Source organism: Peromyscus leucopus, chromosome 22 (genome assembly GCF_004664715.2).
Source record: "Peromyscus leucopus breed LL Stock chromosome 22, UCI_PerLeu_2.1, whole genome shotgun sequence".
Classification (NCBI taxonomy): domain Eukaryota; kingdom Metazoa; phylum Chordata; class Mammalia; order Rodentia; family Cricetidae; genus Peromyscus; species Peromyscus leucopus.
In genome coordinates this window covers 33,555,683-33,577,695 of record NC_051081.1, presented here as the reverse complement: position 1 = coordinate 33,577,695, position 22,013 = coordinate 33,555,683, and the positions used below count along the sequence as shown (strand labels likewise).

Sequence of the window (22,013 nt, the reverse complement as noted above, 5' to 3'; positions counted from 1 at the left end):
TCGCCACCACAGCACAGAACCTTTCACCACAGCTTTTCTGTTGGTTTGTTTGTTTGCTTTGAGACAGGCTTTCTCTGTGTAGTTTTGGAGCCTGTCCTAGATCTCGCTCTGTAGGCCAAGCTGGCCTCGAACTCACAGAGATCCGCCTGGCTCAGCCTCCCGAGTGCTGGGATTAAAGACGTGCACCACCACCGCCCGGCCACCACAGCTTTATGGAAAGGAGCAGACAATGTTTATTGGAGGGAAACTGAGGCTGAGAGTGAAGGAATCAGCCGCCCTGGGGGGCAGGTGGAACATGGAGGGATGAGAATAAAATCCTGGTTATTAGAACCTGCTCGCTCACTGAGCTCTTCAGGTTGAGGTTGGATTATCCAACAGGTAGAGAGGGAGTAAGGCCTTCATGGCCAGAACAGTGTCGTGTGCAAATGGGATCTCAGTGAATTCTACCTAGTAGACAGGGCCTGAATGGCCTCTGAGCTAAATCCAGAGTTCTGTCTGTGTGCGCTGGAGTTCCTCATTCTGACTTTTGTCTGAGGGACGGGGATCTTTGAATGCCCACCACATCCTGGGCCTGAGTGATCTTTCTGGGTTGGGGTTGGGGTGCCGCTCCTGGCTGTCACATGGGACACGACTGCTTGTCCATTAGCCACTGTGGCCACCTCCTCTTGGGCAGGTGCCTGGGAGACCCTGCTCTGTGCATCTTTGGGGACTCAGGGGGTTGAAGATTCAGACTTGCCTGGGCCTTTTGGTGGGGTTGCTTGATAGATGTTCTATGGGAAGCTAGGTGATGGCCAACTGTTTCCTTCCTGTAAGTTCCCAGGGACATGGAGGAATGGGGCTGATTCAGCCTGTGGACATTCTGACTTCCAGGAGGTAGTCCGTGAGTCAGTCCTGTTCACAAGGCATTACAGTAAAAGGATTATAAAAACGCACACATTCTGTGTTCTTGGGCAACTCCAAATGGCCTGTTTAGAAAGGAGCACTTTCTAAGGCATCAGTAATTACCTTGACTACCTAAGGTAAGAGAGGGAGAGCTAAGCTCTTACTATAGGATGGACCTGAACTGTAGGCCAGTGGCTTAGCCCTGTTTGAACATCAAAAATCACTTTTTAGTTACAGCGACAGACACAGCCTTGTAGCCTGCTTACTAGAATAATCCAGTGTGTGTGTGTGTGTGTGTGTGTGTGTGTGTGTGTGTGTGTTGTGGGGGCTGTGTGGTGGTGTCTCGGTCTGTAAATTTTTTTTTTGTTGTTGTTGTTTTGTTTTGTTTTACGAGACAGGTTTTTCTCTGTGTAGCTTTGGTGCCTGTCCTGAAACTCTCCCTGTAGACCAGGCTGGCCTTGAACTTACAGAGATCCACCTGCCTCTGCCTCCTGAGTGCTGGGATTAAAGGTGTGCACCACCACCGCCTGGCCTTTGGTCTGTAATTCTAGTCAGACTATAGGTGATGGAGATCTTCTGCCATGGTTGCAAACATGAATGTAGATAAATATGTCTTATTTACCTAGACTGTCCACACACAGTACATCCTCTGATGAGAGTCAACCCTTCAGGCCTCTGAGGCTCCAGACTCTAGGTCCTGGGCTTTCATTTAGGCCCAGAGTGGTCCTGGGCCTTCCAGGGAAGCTGGTGGCCTGGGTAGTATGGTGAGCCTCTTTCTCGGCTCTCTGGCTGAGGGTGGAGCATTGTCTCTGTGGAATAGAATCTTCCCCATTGCCTGGGAAGAGCTGATAGGTCTCACAGGCCTTGCTGGCTGCTGTCACCGCTATGTGGTTCAGTCTTTCTCATCCCGGTAGTCACTGAGGAAAATTCTGGGACACAGGACCCAACTGGCTTGAGGTGCTAGGCAGGGGGACAGGGCTGGGTCAGGGCTGGGTCTGGGCAGCTGACTGGGCCTCATTCAACCTGTTGGACCAGACATTGCCCGGGATTCCCCTGGGGCTGGGGCAGGGCCTGGGGCAGGGCCTGGGGCAGGGCCTGGGGCAGGGCCTGGGGCAGGGCCTGGGGCAGGGTCTGGGGCAGGGTCTGGGGCAGGGTCTGGGGCAGGGCCTGGGGCAGGGTTTGGGGCAGGGCCTGGGGCCGGCTGTCTTCCAGGCAGGTTTCCCGGTTCCTGAGCTGGGATTTGTTGCTCAACAAAAGGATGCTGGCACAGTGTTCTTGCCCGTCCCCAGACGGCATCTGGAGGCAAACACTCTCAGGAGTGACACTTGAGAGGCCCAACTCCGCCACCAATCAGGTGAGGCCACGCCCAGCCTCCACCTGTCACCCCGTGTGAAGGAGCCATGCATAAACCTGCGTGGGCTTGCAGAGCCCTCAGTGAGACCCCTGTCAAAGAGAAAGTGAAGTCTAGTCAGGGGCAAGATGGCTGACCCTGAGGGCTTGAAGGAGGCGGGGAAGAGGCTCAGAGTGGCCAAGCTGAGGTAAACGAAATGGTCAAGGTGGCCGAGAGCGTTAGAGGTGTGGCTTGTTCAATGAGCAGAGGGTGAGCACCATGGTCTTCCTGCGGGTGTGCGCCTAACTCGAAAAACAAGAACCAAAAACTCAGGAGGCAGAGGCAGGCGGATCTCTGTGAGTTCGAGGCCAGCCTGGGCTACCGAGTGAGTTCCAGGAAAGGTGCAAAGCTACACAGAGAAACCCTGTCTTGAAAAACAAACAAACAAACAAACAGACAGACAGACAGACAGACAAACAAACAAAAAACCAAACAAAACAACAACAAAAAAAAACTGGAGCACAGTATTGAGGAGACCCTGCCAACACCCCAAACGTGAGCCGAGGAGCAGCATCTGCCACAGGCTCCCAGGCAGCTGCTGGGGAAAGGGCTTTGGAAGAAAACAGAAAGTACTAGAAAAGAGTGACAGGATTACACATCCCCTGAGGCTTGAAGGTGCCATGTGCAAGCGACAAGGGGTGACAGGTTGATTGGGCTCCGTTGAGACTCCTCATAATGAACTCCTCTCCAGGGTCACATGGCCTTGGGACTTGGGAACTGGGGCCTTTCTGAGAGAGGACAAAGGGCCTAAAAGACCGGGCATTCCCCGGCCTTCCGTTGATATTTTCATCCCATCCAGGCTTTAGCTCTGGTAGATTGCTACAGAGAGTTTAAAAGTGTTTTCTTTCTTTTGCACACAGGCCTCTGGATGTCACAGGCCAGCACCCTTTGGACCCCTGACTACACTCAGGGCCCAGGGACATCTGCCACCTTCAGGCAGCCTGGTGGGCACCTTCCCCACCCAGGGCATGGACACCCGTGATGATGTCCCTCCAGGTAGGGGAACTTGATGGGCTGGGAACATACATTCCTTGGATCGTTCAGGGGTCATGCTCTGCTGGGGAGACGCAGCCAGGGGGTGGCTGGCCACATGCTGATACCGGATGTCCTGACTTCCAGTTGCCTTGACTGTCTGCAAAGCTCCCAGGCCTGCAGGGGTTTGGAGTGCCCAGGGGCCTCCAGCTGGCTTTGTGTCTGCTCTAAGACGCAGTGGGCTGGTTCCTTGAAGGGTTGACTCCATCTTATGGTTGTGAGCCTGTGGATGGCTGGGTCAGGAGACAGTCCAGGCATTCCGGTTTCTGGTGGAAACTGAGTGATGTCCCCCTGCCCCAGATGAACTGGATGACTGTCAAGGGGACTTACTACTAACATTGGATGGGCCCGGGCATAGCAGGTGTATGGTGACCTTGGGAAAGAAGGTAGCAGCGGGGGGGGGGGGGGGATCTTCCCTGCCTCTCTACCCACCCAACTCTATGATCTCTCTCTTTCTCTCTCTCTCTCTCTCTCTCTCTCTCTCTCTCTCTCTCTCTCTCTCATAACCAAAACAAAGAATAAAAACAAACAGAAAAAACAAAGAAGACAAAAAAAATCCAAACAAAATGAAACAAATTAACCCACAGCAGTAACAACTACAAACCACCGAGTTCATTTTGTGTCGACCAACTGCTCCTGAGCATGGAAGCCTGTTGTAGATCATGGTTGATGTAGTCAGTTTTACTCGATTGGAGAAAACCGATTTTCCCTTTCCAATCAGGCACCAGTTACAAATAGCTTCCCGTTTAGGGGTGTCCTAACCTGGTCAGGGGTCCTAACACTTAACTCCGTGTCCAGTTCCCCTTCTCGGCGCCGGGATTTTGTCGGGTTTGAACCTGTCCCAGGTCTTGTGTGTGCTGACTCAGTCTCTGTGAGTTCAGATGTGTCTCAGCTCTGCTGTGTGTGTGGAAGGTGCTGTTTTCTTGGGGTCGTCCACCACCTTTGGCTCTTACAACCCTTCTATCTCCTCTTCCATGTGGATCCCTGAGGCTTGAAAGGAGGGATTTGATGAAGACATCTCATTTAGGATTGAGTGTTCCAAAGCCACTCTCTGTACACTGTCCAGTTGTGGGTCTCTGTGTTAAATCCCATCTACTTCAAGAAGTTTCTCTGCCAGGCGGTGGTGGCGCACGCCTTTAATCCCAGCACTTGGGAGGCAGAGGCAGGCGGATCTCTGTGAGTTTGAGGCCAGCCTGGACTACCAAGCGAGTTCCAGGAAAGGCGCAAAGCTACACAGAGAAACCCTGTCTCGAAAAACCAAAAAAAAAAAAAGAAAAAAAAAAAAAAAGAAAAGTTTCTCTGATGAGGGATCTGATCTACGGGTACAGCACCATTTCGACAGGAGTCATTTATTGCCATGTTTCTTTAGCAGAATAATAGTAGTAGGTTTGACAAAGGTTTCTTAAAGGGACAGCCCCCTAGCCACCTCCCTCTTCTTGTCCTGGCTTCTGCTCTATTCCTTCCCTACTGGGAAGCCTTCTCATCTCTGTCCCTTACAAAGGCTTACTGTGTCATTATTGCTCATTCTCCATCACCTGTCTGTCCCTGGCCTTCCAGTCTCCTTGGGGGGAGGACCGGGTCAGCCTTGCTACCCTCTGGTCAATGTGTACGGGCCAGAATCCCTGCCTGGTGCAGGCACTAGGAAATGAACGGTGCTGTTTGCTAAACCTGGGAAGCTTTCGGGGGAACACTGGAGATCAGTGCTGGAGACCTTCTAAGGGCAAGGCAGGCAAGGGATGCTCTGAACCAGGGGCTTTGCCAAGGCCAGGGCTTCCCTGGTTAGGGAGTTATCTGTAATGGGTGCCGGAGGGTGGTCCAGGGAGAGCCCTGCGAGGCACTGGGACAGAAGCCAGGGCTGTGGTCAGCGGGGATCAGTTTCACTGGCTGCTGGAGGAGAGGAACTCTGAAGGAGGCTGAGGAAAACATGTCTAAAGGGCTCGACCCAAAGCCAGAGGGAGATAGAAAGCAGACGGAGAGGGAGAAAGCAGGCATGAGGGAGGACGCAGGCAGGATTGGATGAGAGAGAGATGCTATAGAGGCCGGGGCCGGTAGGGTTTGTGGGATTTGTTTAGGGTCATTGCCTGATCAGTTCTGGAGTCCAGGTTCTGGAGTCAGGACCGGGACCAGGATCTGCCCTTGGTTCTTCTAGCAGAGACCCCAAGCGGGAGAGTGACCGTGGGTATGGGTACTCCTATTCTTCTATTATACCCTAGTTGGGGCCCCAGAGGACTCTAAGGTACCGTTATCCTGTGATTCTGTTCCTAGCCAAAGTCCTGGCTCCTGTGGCTGTGTACTGTGGGAGTGTTCCTCGGACTAGTGCTGGGCTCCGCGTGCCCCCACCTGGAAGCATCGATGCCAGTCTTCTCCCTTATGGTGAAGGTGAGAACCTGGCCTGGTGACTTGGTCACACCAAATGGTCCTGGTGGCCTCTCTGGGGTCTTTGGCATTGGACGGGAGATGATCCTCTAGAAACTACCCAGTCAAGGCCACTGACCACAGAGCTGGAACCCAGCCTGGAGGAGGTTGCCATGGTATCTGGATGCTTGGATTGTCTCAAACTGTAGCAGGTGTTTTTGTATCATGACCCTTGTGCTCCTAGAGACTGATTTTAGCATGGCGGACGGAGGAAATAAAGGACCAGAGTTCAAAATCATCCTTAGCTACACAATGAGTTGGAAGCTTATCTGGGTTATACAAGGCTCTATCTAAAAGAAAAAAAAATTTAAAAGCTGGAAAGTATACACTTGTGACCGTTTGAATCTGACAAAACATTTATATACCAACTTTAATATTGTGGAGTGATGCCTAGTTTTTTTTTTTTTTTTTTTTTTTTTTTTTTTTTTTTGAGACAGGGTTTCTCTGTGTAGCCCCCTGGCTGTCCTGGAACTCACTCTGTAGACCATGCTGGCCTCAAACTCACAGAGACCTGCCTGGCTCTGCCTCTTGAGTGTTGGGATTAAAGGGATGCATGCACCACCACCATCCGGTGTGATGCCTAGTTTTAAAAATTATTTTAAGGAGTAGAGAAGAAACCCAAACTAAGCAAAAACAAACAGAGAACCATCCAAACAAAAAGCTTAAGCAAAAGGTAGAAACAGAGAAAACAAGTCTTCTTAGGGATTGAGGGTCATAGAGAGAGACCCCAGGGATGGAAAGTGATGCTCTCAGTATGTGTGGGGGACCAGCCTCCACTTTTTACAACTCTTGAGCAGGGAGAAGTAAAGAATATTTAGATAGAAAAAGATACCTAGACGACGAGAGGAAAGACAGAAACACAGGATAGCCTCGCAAGGGCCTGGGTCAAAACCCACCCGCCCAGAACTTTAGTCAAAAGGGCTTTTTATACCAATGCCAAGGGGTGAGGCAAAAAGACCTACAGCCAAGTATAGACCCTTCTGAACACCTGGAACCCAAGCCTATGGCTCAATCATCCTCTTATGCAGTCCTGCTGGGTAAAGCCACTAGGAAAGCTTAGTGGGCTCCAACAGTATGGATTAGCTCTTCTAGGAATCCGGGACCCCTCAAACTCCAGCAAGCCAGGGATAGTCTCCCCAGGGGCCTGCATCTTGGGTTAAGAAGACACTGAGCAGCCGGGCGGTGGTGGCGCACGCCTTTAATCCCAGCACTCGGGAGGCAGAGCCAGGCGGATCTCTGTAGTTCGAGGCCAGCCTGGGCTACAGAGGGAGTTCCAGGAAAGGCACAAAACTACACAGAGAAACCCTGTCTCAAAAAACCAAAAAAAAAAAAAAAAAGAAAGAAAGAAAAGAAAAGAAAAAAGAAAAAGAAGACACCGAACACGAGAAGCAGGAGGCGGAGTCACGAACATGGCAGCCCTGGTCTGATGCTTGCCTCGGCTCCCTCTGGCACCTGCTCCTGGACTTTCGGCTCCAGTGCCTAGCTGTGGACTGTCTAGGGCAGAGCTCAGTCCCTTTGCTCTGAGTGGAAGCCTCCATGGCGCTGGGGACTTGTGTCCTCTCAGGGTTGTGGCTGGTCAGGGAGTTTGGCAGTCCTTGGGTTGTACGTCAGCTCCAGCCCTACCTCTGCAGCCTGCCGGTCAGGTCTTGGGATTTGTGTCCAGGGATTCCAAGTGAAACCATGTGGCAGTGCCTCTACAAGCTCCCTGCCCACCACCTTGCTCTCCCAGGTCCTAGGACTCCTCCGGGGCTGTGGTTCACCAACGCCTTCTACATCACTACTCACACAGTGGGCACACTGAACATTTCTCTCTGTACCTTAGGGCACATTGCATATTTACCTTGAGCCTATTCCCCACAGCGTATCATATTCCTCTCATTGAAAGTCCCTTAATCACAAAGTCTGTGTTCCATTCATCATCTCTGTCCCTCCACCGTCTGGACGGTGCTTTCTCTGTCCACGGACAGTGCCTGTTAAATGCTGGAGGGATGAGACATTGCATGACTCGAAGTCTACATGTAGGGTGACTTGTTTTGAAGACCCAGCTTGTCCTCTGGATCCATGTTGGATATTGTTGTCAGTGCTCAAAGGTTGGATCCTGGGGCCTGGTGGACACGGTCCTGTAGTGGTATTTGCTGCGCCCATGACCTTGGGCTTTACGGCCCAAAGGAGGCGGTGCTTCCTGCCATTGTACTGGGCGGAGCAAATACTACTACACGTTCCCAGGGCAGACAGACTTTTCCCTAGGTATTTAGCATCCCTTACCCATTCTGCAACAAGGCTGCCTATGGATCCCCTTTTACACCTGAAGACTTCATGACATGGGTCTCACTCAGGGTTAGGTGTCTCATGGCACCACTAATCTATGAATGGTCCCCAGGAATGACAAAAACACAGAATGACTGAGATTCACTGGGCATATGGCTGACTATTCTCTGGACGCAATACTAACCAGCTTGCTGGTGTCTGGTGCCACCTGGGGTCTTGGTTGAGAAGCCACCATGTCTCCGTCTCTCTCAGCCTCTCCGCAGCCAGGGTCGAGTGTCCCGCTAAGCAGTGAGAAGCCATCCCAGCTCTTGAGTGGACACAAGGACCAGAGTCGCCTCCCATTGGATGCTCCTTTGAAAAGCTGGCCGGCCAGGAATGGCTACCCCAGGAACCTCGGAGCTCTGCCCTTGGGGCCTCACCCTGTGGCAGCTATCCCCTCCCTGGAATCAGAGGCCAGCAGCGTGGCCCGAGACACCATCCAGATTAAGGACAAGCTCAAGAAGAGGCGGCTCTCGGAAGGCATGGCGGCGTCTTCTCAAGGTGAGCCATGACCCCGTCATCACCTGCCGCCCTGAGGTCAAGGACTCCAGGCCACCCAGGCTATGAGGATTAGCAGGTGTTCAGGCTCTTGGGTTGTCCACTGGGGCTGGTGAGTGGGCTTCTACTGATGGGGTGGGGTTTTGTGGGATGCATAGGAGGTGGGGAGAATAAACCATAACAGATGCTGGAAGAGGGGCACCCTCTTAGTCTAGGTTAGGAGTGTCACGCAGCTCTACCCCACATCCGTAGCTAGAGAAGAAGTGGGGAGGGGAAAGACATTGATTAGCCCCCTTGTGTCTGCCTGGCACCAGGCTGGCATCTTGTGTCAGTACACAGAGTGACTGGGATTCAGCAGGCCCCAGGGCTGACATTCCATGGAGTCCATTCCTTGAGTCTTAGTGGATGCATGATTACTTCCACATCTCTGAACAGAAACACACAGAACAGAAACAATTGGAGGGAAGGAAGATTTATTTTGGTTCACAGCTTCAAGGCAGGTGGGGCGGCTCCGTTCACGGCAGTGGGTACAGCGTGTGTCTGAGGCCGCTCACAAACCAGGAAGCCGAGCCCAAGGCTGGACCCAGGGTCTGGGCTCTGACCTTCAAAGGCCTCTCCCGAGTGACCTACTTCCTCCCTCCTCCAGCTGGGCCTCCACGGTTGCTGCAAATAGCGCGGCCAGCTGGGGAGACAGTGCTCCAAACATGAGTCTGAGGAGGGACATGTTAGATCTGAAGTTAGGAACGCGCAGGGTCACACGGCTTCCAGCCAGGGCCAGCTGTCCCCTCTCTAAGCCCAGCACGGCTCTTGTCCTTCCACCCATTCCAACTTTGACCTTGGTTTGCATTTCTACCAAATTCTATGGAAATGAAAGCGGACCCTCAAAACCCGCTGCTTATCAGATGTTTTGGTGGGTGTTGGAGGGAGCCCTGCCCTCTCCCCTCGTCATCCCTCCTTCTCCCAAGACACAAGGCCTAGGTTAGCATGGCAGTCCCCCTCTGCTCCCCGTGATCCAGGTACTCAGTAACTCGTTCCCCATCTTACCCTTGCTCAGATCCTGGGGGAGGCCCCAGAGGAGTTCCTCTGAGGAGCACCATCCCGCGTACCACCTCACAGAGGCTGCTGAGGGTGGCCAGGCCAATGCCTCCCATCCAGAGCATCCCCACCACCCCTGAGGCCAGCAGTGCCAAGGAGAAGGACCTGGACCCTCCTGGGGCCAGACAGCATCTCCAGGACTCGGGAACCAGTGCCCAGGAGGTAAAGAGACGCCACAGCTCTGGGGCTTTACTGCGGTTACCCTATCTGCTTTTTTTTCCTTTACCAATGCTTGGCCCATGCTCTGTGCATCTCTGTAAGTGTCTCAGGACAGACCTCTAGATCAGGATGACATCGAGAGGGACTCCAGGTCCTCATTTCACACCTTTTCCCCATAGTATTCCAGACCTCCACAGCTGGCCTGGGAGTTTTGGGGGAGGGGCTGTCTGAAAGATACAGGGGCTACCAGACTGACCGCCCTGGAGTTGGTGGCCCCCAGGATTTCCCTGGTATTCATGTCTCTGGGATTTGCCTGGTTTTCTGGTCATCTCTTGTTTAATGCCAATAAAATCTCTTCCTGGGCCAATTTATAAAAGCAGAGCTTTGAATTGGGTGTCTTAGAGGGTCCCTACCAGCTCTGATGGGCAAAGATTCTTCTGAAATGAGAAGATTAAAAATCCACAGCGGGGCGGTGGTGGCACATGCCTTTAATCCCAACACTCGGGAGGCAGAGGCAGGCGGATCTCTGTGAGTTCGAGGCCAGCCTGGGCTGCAGAGTGAGTTCCAGGAAAGGCTCCAAAGCTACACAGAGAAACCCTGTTTCAAAAACAAGACAAAAAAAAATATCCACATGGTAATAAAAACAACAGAAGAGCTTGTCAGTTCTTCCGGAAGGGTTGGGGTGAGGCTAAGAGACTGAAAAGGGAAGCGAAAGGCATTTCCCAGCATCCTTCCCCAGCGGGCTTCAGGTGGGAGACACTCTGTGTGAGGTTACTAGGAGCTGAACGTACGGTGAGTCATGCTTCCGAGGCCCAGGCTCCCTTCCCCTCCCAGGTACAGATTTCCAGGCAGTACCTGCACTGTAATGATGAGAAGATGCACAAGTCTCTAGGAGGCATCGTGATCCCGCCCATTCCGAAGGCCCGGCTGCCCACGGGGACCTCTTCCTGCAGGCCTGACTCCCTGCCCAGCCCCTTGGGTCCAGGCCAGGATGTGCTAACCGGACCAAGGGCCCCACAGACTCGGTAAGGGGCCAACTTCAAATCTCATGTCTGTTTGTAGTCATCTCTCCTGTAGCTTGTGTACCCCCTTCACCCCCAAATTCCCTTGGGCTCCCCATTGCTGAGTCACCATGGCAGATACAGCTTGGAGGTACCAGGTTTGGAAAGGATGCCCTACCCATGAACCCCAGACCTGGGGAGGCCATAGCACTGATGTTGGAGCTTCTCTGGTCCATGAAGGCATACTTGACAAGCGAAGTGGGTGTCCTGTTCTCTAGTTTCTTAATGTCTATGGTTACCATAGTGATGAATGAAATACAAATTGTTTTAGGGCATGATCAAGTTCATGGTGGATCTCTATTATTACGTATTTTCTTAACTGATATACTAAAACCATCACCATTATTGTGTATATGAATGTGCTCATGTGTGAGCATGTTTGTGTATGCATATGTGTGAGCGTATGGGTTTTCCGTAAAACTTTTGGATTTAAAAAGAGGTCGCCACACCCAGAAACAGTTCAGGCAGAGGCTCTGAGTTATTATGAATCTTTTTGTAAAGAAAACAGGCAGGCAGAGCCTTCTAAATGGCTCTCAACATCTAGTGGCCAGCCCAGACATGTCAGAGTGGCTGAGTAAGAATTCATATGCACATGTCTGTGATCACGTTTGTGTGTCTGTGTATGTGTGTGTGTGTGTGTGTGTGTGTGTGTATGAGTATGTATACATACATGTGAGTATATGTGTCTCTGAATGTATGTGAGTGTGAGTGTATGCTCACCAAGCATGAGTTTGGCTCTCCTAGTATGGTGTATTAGTCTCTTTTTCTGTTGCTATCATAAAATACCACAGGACCAAGGCAAGTTATAGAAGAAAGAGTTTATTTAGACCTACAATTCCAGAGGAGTCCATTATGGCGGGGAAGTGTCGGGCATGGTGGTACAAAATGCTGAGAGCTCACATCTTGAGCCTCAAGCAGGAAGCAGAGTGAGAACATTGGGAATAATAGCACAAAGCTTTTGAAACCCCAGAGCCTGCTCCTCCAGCAAGGCCTCACCTCCTAAACCTATCCAAACATCGCCACCTGCTCTAGACCAAGTTTCTGAATGCTGAGACTATGGGGGACGCTTCTCACTTAAACCACTACATAGAGCGGTCACATCTCTCCTTCCACATTTCTTTGGCCTGATGTCCCAAAGTCGCCCATTTCTCTCTGGCATCCTTCATCTCCTGTCTCCTGAACTGCCTACTCCTCTGTACACATCCACGTGCCCTTTGTGCCCACCCACGTGCACCAGCCTCTGTGGGATGTGGGAACGTGTCCATGCACCTGCTCCTGGGTGGGAGCTCTCTTCCATTTTCGCTTTCACGTGAGGTTCACCTGCTCCTCCAGACTGGCCTTCCTTACGGTCGAACATTCCTCCTCATGCCCAGATTCCTCTCCTCTCTGCAGCATTAATGGTAGAGTCCTTGCTCTGCCCAAGGCCTTTCCTCCCAACTCATGACTTGACTTTCTTGTATCTTTTTTTTTTTTTTTTTCCCCGAGACAGGGTTTCTCTGTGTAGTTTTGGTGCCTGTCCTGGATCTCACTCTGTAGAACAGACTGGCCTCGAACTCACAGAGATCCACCTGCCTCTGCCTCCTGAGTGCTGGGATTAAAGGCGTGCGCCACCACCGCCCGGTACTTTCTCGTATCTTTTGGACTGTGGCCAGCCCTCAGATGTTTCTTCTTCCTCTCCTCTCTGGTTTTACACCCGTGACTTCCAGGCAGTCTCTTACATGTTCCCTTTCATCTGTCATTTAAATTTACCCATCCTAAAATTTCTGGTTTTCTTCTGGCATCTTTACCTGTGCCCATGACCTCCAGGACCAGGGGGCTCTGGGTGGACTTTGCCATGGCCTGGCCTCTCCCTGGAGACCCACGCTCTCACTGGGAACCTCTGACAAATGCTGGTCAGCCTTAGAGGAAGGGGGGGGGGCGGGGAGAGAAAGGGAATGCATATTGCTATGGCAACATGAGGCACCTTGTGCTTCCCCAAATTGCCCTTCCACGGCGGAGCTGCCCTTCGCCTGCACCTTCAGCAGGTCTGGCTCCGGTCCCTCACAGGCTGCCCCTCCCCACGCCTTTCTGGCAACAACAGAATTCCCAGAAGCTCCCACCTGGTTCTTGTCCCTGTCATTCCCTCCCGCTTTGCACTTAGAGCTGCTTAGTAGCTTCACCCCCAAGGTCCCGATCTGCCATCTCCAGCCCCCCTCCCGTTTTCAGTCCCCACGGAGCTCTTCTATGACCTTCTCCAGCTTGGTTTGACCTCGCCCTCCTCCTGTGCTATACCTAGGGTCTGTCCCACGCCTCTGTGGGTGTGCCGATGATTCCCGAGCCAGAGCCCCACTTCCGATGACGTGGCGCTTTTCTGTCCTGCACAGCAGCACTGTCCTCCACCCCTGCCTCACCTGGCTGGCAAGGACAGGAAGTGGCCCCCTCGGCTTTGTCTGCACGCACGCACGCCACGGACTGCCTGTCCACCCCCACCCACCTCCCTTCCACTGTTTCATTGATTGAACTAACAAATCTTGGCTAATTAAATTGATTTTTGTGTCTCCTTATGTTGGTTCATCTTATTTATTTTGTCTGGTTTAAACCTCATCCTATTCTTTAACTTGGCACTTGATAGGACGAGGGCCGTATCTCAAAAAGCCGTGATGCTCAGCTCGCTGCCTGGCATGCGTTAGTCACACAGAGAACACCTGTCTTCTGCTGTCCATCTGTAATTCTGTAAGGCTGCTCAGCAAATGGATGGGAAATTCATTCTATTGCCACTTTATTCGTTCATTCGTTCATTCATTCACCCACCTAACCATTTATTTACTTAAAAACTATTAAGTGCCTACTATCTACAAGGTGCTTTGGAAACCAGGGTGAATAAGTCTTTGGGGGATAAGAGAGACCTGGGTGCAAATCACTGAGTCCAAGTCCAATGAGACTGGAGATGAGGCAGAAGGCTGCCTGTTTTGTTGGGAGGCTCAATAGAAAAGCGTCTCAATCCAGCTGGGGTGATTTCCTGAGGGAATTTTGAAGGAGAGGCAGTGTAAAAAGGAGGAGAAAGATACACACAGAGGAATGAGAGGTGTTTAGGAAGCTACAAAGAGTCTGCTTGTGAGGTAGGCTCTGCCTGTGTGAGGGGCCTCTAAGTGCCCTCCCGAGGGGTGTAAACCCTCTCTTGAAGCAGCTAGGTGTCATCAAAGGTCCCTAGGTGGGGGGATTAGACAAGCTCTGACTTCCGAAGGCCACTGTGAGGCAGGGGAGATGGCTTGGCAGGTAAAGCGTGTGCAGTAGAACCATGAGAGCTGGATCTCTAGAACCCCATGCAATCCGGTGGCCATCATGGCTCATCCTATGACTCCCCCCCCCAACCCCCGTATGTGAGAGGTGGAGACGGGTTCCTCAGAGCAAGCTGGGTAGCCACCCCAGCCAGAGCAGTGAATTCTGGGTTCAGGGAGAGACCCTGCCTCGAAACGTAAGGTGAAGGGTGGTGGAGGGAGACACCCCGCATCAGCCTCGAGCCTCTGGAGACACGTGCACACACACACACACACTTGCACATGCACCATTCCATGCATGCACCCCCCCCAACGAAACACCGATACAAGCAGGCCTGTGCAGCATGTACATACATCTTTAAAAAGTGTGGTGAGCAGTGAGGGAAGGAGAGGCGGCCTAGGAGCTAAAACACTTGCCGTGAAGCACAGGCCAAGGCAGGGCCTGTGGCAGGAGCTGAGGGAGAAGTCCTAGGTCCTCCATCTGGGTAGAGTCAGACATGGGTCTAGGGTTTGTTTGTTTGTTTGTTTGTTTGTTTTGGTTTTTTGAGACAGGGTTTCTCTGTGTAGCTTTGCACCTTTCCTGGAACTCACTCTGTACACCAGGCTGGCCTCGAACTCACAGAGATCCTCCTACCTCTGCCTCCCGAGTGCTGGGATTAAAGGTGTGCGCCACCACCGCCCGGCGACATGGTTCTAGTTTAAGACAGCAGTTTCCATGTGGATGCTGTTACCTAGGAAACAAGATTGCACAGCCAGAGAACCGCCTAGCACTATGCCTCGACTCCCGGCCTGGCCTGGTGGATAACCAACCAACCTAGTCTTTGTGTAAGGAGCGCCATCTCTGGCAGGGAAACCAAAGCCATCTCTGTTCATCTCACTGTCTCCCCCCACCTTGGAGCAACCCCAGGCTTCTCGCCCCGGTGTCTCTGACTAACCGGATCTCATACAGTCCTTTTCTCTCTCTCTTCCTTTAAGATTGACTTGCGAGAATGGGCCTCTGGAGAAGACCCCCACATCTCTGGGTACGTATTCCCGTGAGCACTCACCCTGTTTCACAGATGGATGGGGAGGATGTCACCACACGATAGAGCGGTGACAAGCCTGTGCTAGCGACTAGGAAGGCTGGAATAGTACTTAATGGCATCCACTCTACTCAGCACCAGGATGCACACCAATTCATGTAGCTCATGACAGTCCAGACGAGGGAGATGTGCTGTTCCTTTTTGACGAACCAGGTGAACCAGGCTCAGTAGTTTGATCCAGGCCACCTTGAGGCTCAGTGAGCTCACAGAGCCTGGGAGACGACCCTGTCAGAAGTGCATTGGGGTCGCACCGGAGCAGAGTGGACCTGAGACACCAAGCAGAGGCCTCTTGCTCTGTGCTAAGCGTAGAGAGATGTCCTCGCTGGACAGAGCGAGACGTTAAGCCACCTCCCGAATACCTCATACAGTTGCTCTCAGCAGATTCAAAGGTCAGGGGAGCAGGGCCAACCTGAGGGTGGATGTGGGGGAGGGAAAAAGGAGGGGAATGAACATTGAAGGTCATCCCTTTGGGGTTGATGGTCTGCCCTGGAGAGGGCATGGCGGTGGAGCAAAGCTTTGCTGTGGCGGAGAATGATTAGGGGTTAGGAAAAGAGGCCACAGCCTCTGAGGGGCACTCTGAGCTCAGGCTGCTGTGCTGACTGGTGGCGGGAGGGTGAGCAACTTCCTGGCAGGCCCCTGACTAATCAGCTCAGCATGGCGAAGCAGCTGGCAGGGTGACAGGCTGTCGCCCAGGACGCTCTGGGACAGGACACCGAGCTGGGCCTGAGAGGCAGGCCTAGCAGGGACACCTCAAAGGCAGATGCTTCTCCTGTGTCCCGGGCTCAGTTGTGGGATGTGCCTGAGGGGATGCACATGGCACCCTGTATGTTTTGATGAGCTAGCCCTCAGATGGCTGGCATGGGTGTTTGGGCCAGGAGACCATGTCACCAGGTGTCTATAAACGGGGACAGCCTGTCAGACAAGACTTTCTAGGTGTCCCTTTGGGGTGTAGGTGAGAAATTGGGTATGTACAAGATCTTAGAGCACAGTTTGTCTCTGGCTGTCAGCTGCGGGGGACATTGCCAGTAGCATACCAATAAGGGCTGCCATGGCGTCTCACATCGTGTGGCGTTCTCACAGACCTTGTCCTAAGCAGTGGGCCCCTGAACATCTGCATCTTCTTAGCTCTTCTCCACCCTGCCACAAGCAGAGGGACCCTTCATGAAGACACGGGGGACGCAGAGGAACTGTGACCAAAGAGCTGTGTAGAAGCACAGACACAAAATGCCCTTTCCAGTCCTGACCATCCCCAGATGGCAACCCCAGTTCCAGTGAACCCCTGGTTAGCTGGCTCTCTCAAGGTGATGGACGACTAGATTTAGGGGCAGGAGAAAATCGAGGAACCCATCTCTATCCGTCTACTTAAAAACAAAACTTTAAATCCATTGATTGGGAAAATAGAGAGTGATGATGAGATAGCTATGGAATTGATATTTGGAAATGAAGGTTGCTGGGCCTCAGTTTTCCCATCTGTGAAGGGAAAACATTGGTCTTGTTTTCAAAAAATTCTCTGGCCCCTTCCAGTTCTGCTAGAGTGATATAAAATGATTGACAAGTGTGTTTTCTTTGACTCTGTTTCCGACCCTCTCCCCTTCTTAGAATAAAACATTCAGTGCTTGCTTTCTGAATGAATGAATGAATGAATGAAGAATGGCATGTCCTTGACATCCCTGGCAATGTTTACTCTGGAGAATAAACTTAACTTCCCCGCCAGGGAAATGTGGGCCAGAAGGACCGAGGACCGAGAGCTTGCATAGGCAAGTCCATCAGCCACAGGGTCAGGGACCCATTGACGGCCCATGGTGCCACTGTCCTCAGCTCTGTCCCTGCTCTTGACTTCTCAGAGCCAAAGCCTTTGGTCCCAGCTGTCAAAGCCAAGTCTGCCGAAGGCCCCCCAAAGTCCCCGGCTTCGTCACAGCCTGCCTCCAGCCATGCCAAAGAAGCCCACTCCCTGGTGACCGAAGAAGACCAGAAGGAGTCCAGCGCCAAGGTACCGGGCGAGAGACAGGAGGAAGAAGCTGAGGTCCAGCTGGCTGGATGCAAGCCTGCTTTAAACTCTGCGGTGTGGGGCCAGCCGGTGGGGATGAGGCCGAGCCAAGGATGGCCAAAGCGGTTTCCCCAAGCCCTGAAGGCCAGACCCTTAAGTGTGGACAGTTTGGGGACGAGGGCTTCCAAGAGTAAGAGAAAGGGAGAGGGAGCTGAGGATGAGGGTAGGGCCTGGGAACAGGGAAGAATGCAGATGGAGGAAGAGGAGGGAGGACAGGAGAAGGTCGCACGTGGGCCGAAAGGGAGCGGGATGCCGGGAAGAGGACAGGAGGCTTTAGATGAACCAGGCTGAGTAATTTGAACTGACCCCCAAGATAGCAGCCGGGAGGCAGCTGACTCAGAGGCTCGCGGGCCAAAGCTACACTTGACAGGCTGACAAATACCTTGCACGTGGAAGGTGACCTTCGTGGGGGGAGGTGGCTTGGCTTCCCTGATTGAGATGGATTTTAGTCAAACTTACGGAGTCATTGCTGTGGGAGCCTCGGGTTTGTCCTTCGAAAACGGCTGTGGCAGATCGGCTCTGAAACAGACATGAAAGGCCTGCCCTGAGCGTGTGCTGTTACAGAGATACCTTGCCGACAACAGGAGGGTCAGGCTCCACTCCAGTGAGGGTGGCCGTGAAAATCCTACGTGTGACCTGACTTTATTCTCCAGCCCGCCTCAGCCACTCACTACAGTCATTCCATAGGCCAGGACATTACACGCTGTTTTGTCTCTGCCATATTATCCCAACTCCAAGGTCCCACTTGCCCACCACCATCTCCTGTTCTGGCTCCATCTTTAGCCTTTGGCTGCTTCCTTGCATCAGTGACGTTCTCCCTGAGTCCAGATCACTCCCCCCCGGCCCCCTCACTTCCCCATCGCCCCACCGAGGTTCCAAGGGCCATATCTCAACCCTCTTCTGCCTGGCACCTGCTTTTGGCTCAGCTTGTGACCTGTCCCTCTTCAGTTTTCCACCTAGAGACAGAGCTGAGCAAGGAGGTGTTCCTGGCACTCATGATAGACAGCGCATCTCCCTCCTTAGTTCATTCCTCCATCTTCCTGACCTGTAGATACCGAGGAGGACGCCGGGACTCAGTCCTCTGGTCTCTGGGGCTGTTTAATTATCTCAGAATGTGTGCTCTAGTCCATGGTACCATTGTGTCTAAGGTACAGCAGGCTAAAGATGGCCCAAGTCTTTACCGCCTCCCCTTACCTCCAGCATCGCGACTTAAACATCTAATTAGGTTCTGAACCTACCATGCCTACTTTTGAATCCTTACCTCGCAGGGTCTCCACCCAGTGAATGGCAATTCCCAGCTGCTCAGGCCCCAAATCCCAGGTCCACTCTTGGCTTCTCCTCCTCCCTCTCCCTATATTCTGTTTATCAGCAGAACGAACTCTACTTGCAAACAGCTTTCGTGCCCCAGTGTTCCCATGCTCTCCCCTTACCGTGGCCTCCCCAATTCCCCCTCTTGTGTGGGTGTCCCATTATTCCCTAACGGTTTCCCATGCTCTTGAGTCTTCCCGTGCAGGAGTCAGCCTGATCCGTGGGAAACAGAAGTCGTAATGTTCCATGGTGGTTGGTATCATCCTTGGGGGAGGCTGGATGAAGGGCACATGGGGCTTTTCATCCCATTTTTATACTTTCTCCTCCTCCCTTTTATTTATTTATTTATTTATTTATTTATTTATTTATTTATTTATTTATTTATTTATTTATTTATTTATTTATTTTTCGAGACAGGGTCTCACTACGTAGCCCTGGCTGTCCTAGAACTCACTCTGTAGCCCAGGCTGGCCTCGAACTCAGAGATCCACCTGCCGCTGCCTCCCGAGTGCTGGGATTAAAGGCGTGCATCACTACACCTGGCTCCATTTTTACAACTTCTTAAGAGTATCACGCTCTCTAAAGATAAAAGGTTATGAAAATACAGCCTTTGGAGAAACCGCTTTCCTCAAATGGAAGTTGGGTCCTGTCCCGCCTCTGCTTGACTTTAAATGATCTCTGACGTCCTTCTGAGGGGAAACCTGAGCCCTTGTCATGGGCCCTAAAAATCAGCCATCCCGCCACTCCCTGGCCTGCTTTGACTCAAGCTGTTCCCTCTTAGGCTAGGCACACCCCAACCTCAGGGACTCTGCGGTCGTTCTGCTAAAACATTCCTCTCCTCAAAACTGTGTGGCCTGCCGCCTCTCTCCCTTTTTATCTCCACTTAAACTTCACCCTGAAGGGAGTCGCCGGTCTGCGGGTTCAAAGCCGCCATCTCTGCTGCTGTGCTTTCCTTCTAGCGTACCCCTATGACATTACGGACCCATTGACGGTTGTCTGTGCCCCACCCCTTCCATGAAGCTCCTAGGGGACCGGGACTTAACTCTGGAACAGTGGCCGACACGTCTTCTGTGTTGTGACTGAATGAATGAATGAAGGTGTAGAAAGACTGGTTGTGTCCCCCGGGTTAACGGACCTCTCCTTGACCGTGCCCCAGGTCCAGTTCACCATTTCCAAGTCTGCCCAGGAAAAGATGCGCCAGAAACAGATGCGAGAGATGGAGCTGCTTCGGAGGGCACAGGAGCCAGAGCGCGAGCCGGAGCTGGCTTCCCAGGGCCTGGGCGCGTGGAGAGCCTCAGCAAAGGAAGGTCTGGTGCGCCGGGTGTGAGTGCTGGTGCACTGGGTGTATTGATGTACTGGGTGTGAGTGCTTGTGTACCGGGTGTGAGTGCTGGTGCACCGGGTGTGAGTGCTGGTGCGCCGGGTGTGAGTGCTGGTGTACTGGGTGTGAGTGCTGGTGTACCAGGTGTGAGTGCTGGTGCACCGGGTGTGAGTGCTGGTGCGCCGGGTGTGAGTACTGATGTACTGTTTGTGAGTGCTGATGTACCAGGTGTGAGTGCTGGTGCACCGGGTGTGAGTGCTGGTGCACCGGGTGTGAGTACTGATGTACTGTTTGTGAGTGCTGATGTATTGGGTGTGAGTGCTGGTGCACCGGGTGTGAGTGCTGGTGCACCGGGTGTGAGTGCTGGTGCACTGGGTGGGTGTCTCCACTGGGGAAGCCTCCTGGAGAACTCCTGGGCTCTCACCCGCCCACAGCTCCTCCCTTCCCCATCCCGAGACAGGACAAGGAGTCACGTCCACTCCCCGTCACCTGCTGATGATGCACACGTATCCACGGAAACTTGATGCCGGTGAGGGGGAGGACCTGCTTAGTCTGGGATTTCTTTTCCCCCACAGGCCTCCTTCCTTTGCGGGGCAGCGGAACCCTGTCTGTGCCCACTGGGCTGAGCAGCCCACGCAGAAACAACCTCGGAGCCCTCCTGAGGAAGCGGGCCAACCGAGCCTCCCTGCCCAGCATCCCTGTCAGCAAGCAAGAGCCTAGCTTTGCCCGCCATGCGTCAGGTGGGACTTGACCTCTACTCCGGCCGGGTGCTCTGGAGTGTGGTCAGGGGGGCCTTGGCTTCCTGCCTCTGTCTCGTCACCCATGCTCATCTTACTAAGAGAGACAATGTCTGGGACCCATAATTGTCCATGGGCCGGGCTCGGGGGACCCAAGATGGCCCATCTAGTGAGTAGATGGCGAGGCAGTTCTGCCAGCCTCGTGTGACACGTCTTAGAGAAGTCATCAGTATATGAGGACCAAAGATGCTGGCAAGGAACAATTCCCGGGGGGCTCTGGGAAGAGCTTGGAGGCCTGCCTGTGACTTGCTGTTGGGAATGGATGGGGCTGGCTAGGACCAAGGAATCTGTAGATCTTACAAGGACATCTCCGGGAAGGTGCCAAGGAACCGGGGAAGCTCTGTCCTACTTTGAAAGGAGCCTTGCTTTTTTTTAAAGTAAAGGTTGAAACTAATCATTCTGATTCAGATTTCCTTTTTCTGGCATGTGGCAGATAATGATGGCCGGCTATATGATACTATAAATATTTTTGACTCACTTTCCTTTATTCTATCTTTTCAATTGTGTCCAATAGCAAGCCTCAAGTTGGGGGTCCTTTTGAGTATCTATCATTTTACTGTTATCACTTCTGTGACGGGTCTTGCTATATGACCCTTGATCTTTGTACCCCGGCCTCTCAGGGGCTAGGGTCACAGGTGTGTACACTAGGCTGGCCTTTGTCTTTGCTTTTGGTGTTTGTTGTGACAAAGAGACCCATGCTTAGGTTCAGAGGCTTCAGAGGCTGACGTTTCATAGCTAGGTGTTTAGAGAGTATTCCACTTCATAGTCTATCACAAGCAATACTAGTTTACTTACAATGATTGTGACCTAAAATTCCCTTTAAAATAAACTTATTTAGGATCTAGAAAGAGGCTTGATTTGAAGGAAAGTGTAAAGAGATGAAAATTATAGGTCATTAGGAGGTAAGATAGGTTAGAGCTTTAAGCCTAGTGGTGCAGCACTTGACTAGCAATGCCTGGCTTTCTCTCCCTGTCTCTCCCTGTCTCTCTCTCTCTCTTTCCCATGAGAGGATGCACTGGGCTTGACAGATAACCGTCAATGTCCATGACTGGTGAGGAGGCACCTGGGACCTGGGTTGTGTATGTGAGAGAATGAATCACGGACATGATCCGTCTAACCCACCCCAGTCACTTTGTAGACGGCAGAGTAGAGAGCCCGAGACTCAGGTCACCCAGAGTGATGGTGGGTCATCAGCCTAAGCCTTTGGCGGCCGGGTCTTGACCCAGTATGGCCTGTCTCATTATGGAAGCTACGCATGCTGGTGAGCGGATGGGTTGACTTAGGAACGGGCAACATCTTTGACCTCTCTGGAAGCCGAGTCTGAATCCTCGTCCTTTTCCCTCCCTGGATGGTCATGGGAATG

General features: G+C 52.5%; 1 protein-coding gene across 2 annotated transcripts in view; it reads left to right on the top strand.

Annotated features, from left to right (window-relative positions):
• The window catches only part of Togaram2 (TOG array regulator of axonemal microtubules 2), a 62,797-nt gene that overhangs the window by 8,991 nt on the left and 31,793 nt on the right, over positions 1–22,013 (top strand). For both annotated transcript variants that reach the window (XM_028873886.2, XM_037198064.1), the window contains exons 2-10: positions 3,133–3,268; positions 5,570–5,683; positions 8,240–8,527; positions 9,579–9,781; positions 10,613–10,803; positions 15,072–15,118; positions 17,023–17,168; positions 19,690–19,840; positions 20,429–20,593. In XM_028873886.2, the coding sequence (XP_028729719.1) occupies positions 3,241–3,268; positions 5,570–5,683; positions 8,240–8,527; positions 9,579–9,781; positions 10,613–10,803; positions 15,072–15,118; positions 17,023–17,168; positions 19,690–19,840; positions 20,429–20,593 (1,333 nt within the window). In that variant the 5' untranslated portion in view covers positions 3,133–3,240. The remainder of the gene's footprint in view (positions 1–3,132; positions 3,269–5,569; positions 5,684–8,239; positions 8,528–9,578; positions 9,782–10,612; positions 10,804–15,071; positions 15,119–17,022; positions 17,169–19,689; positions 19,841–20,428; positions 20,594–22,013) is intronic.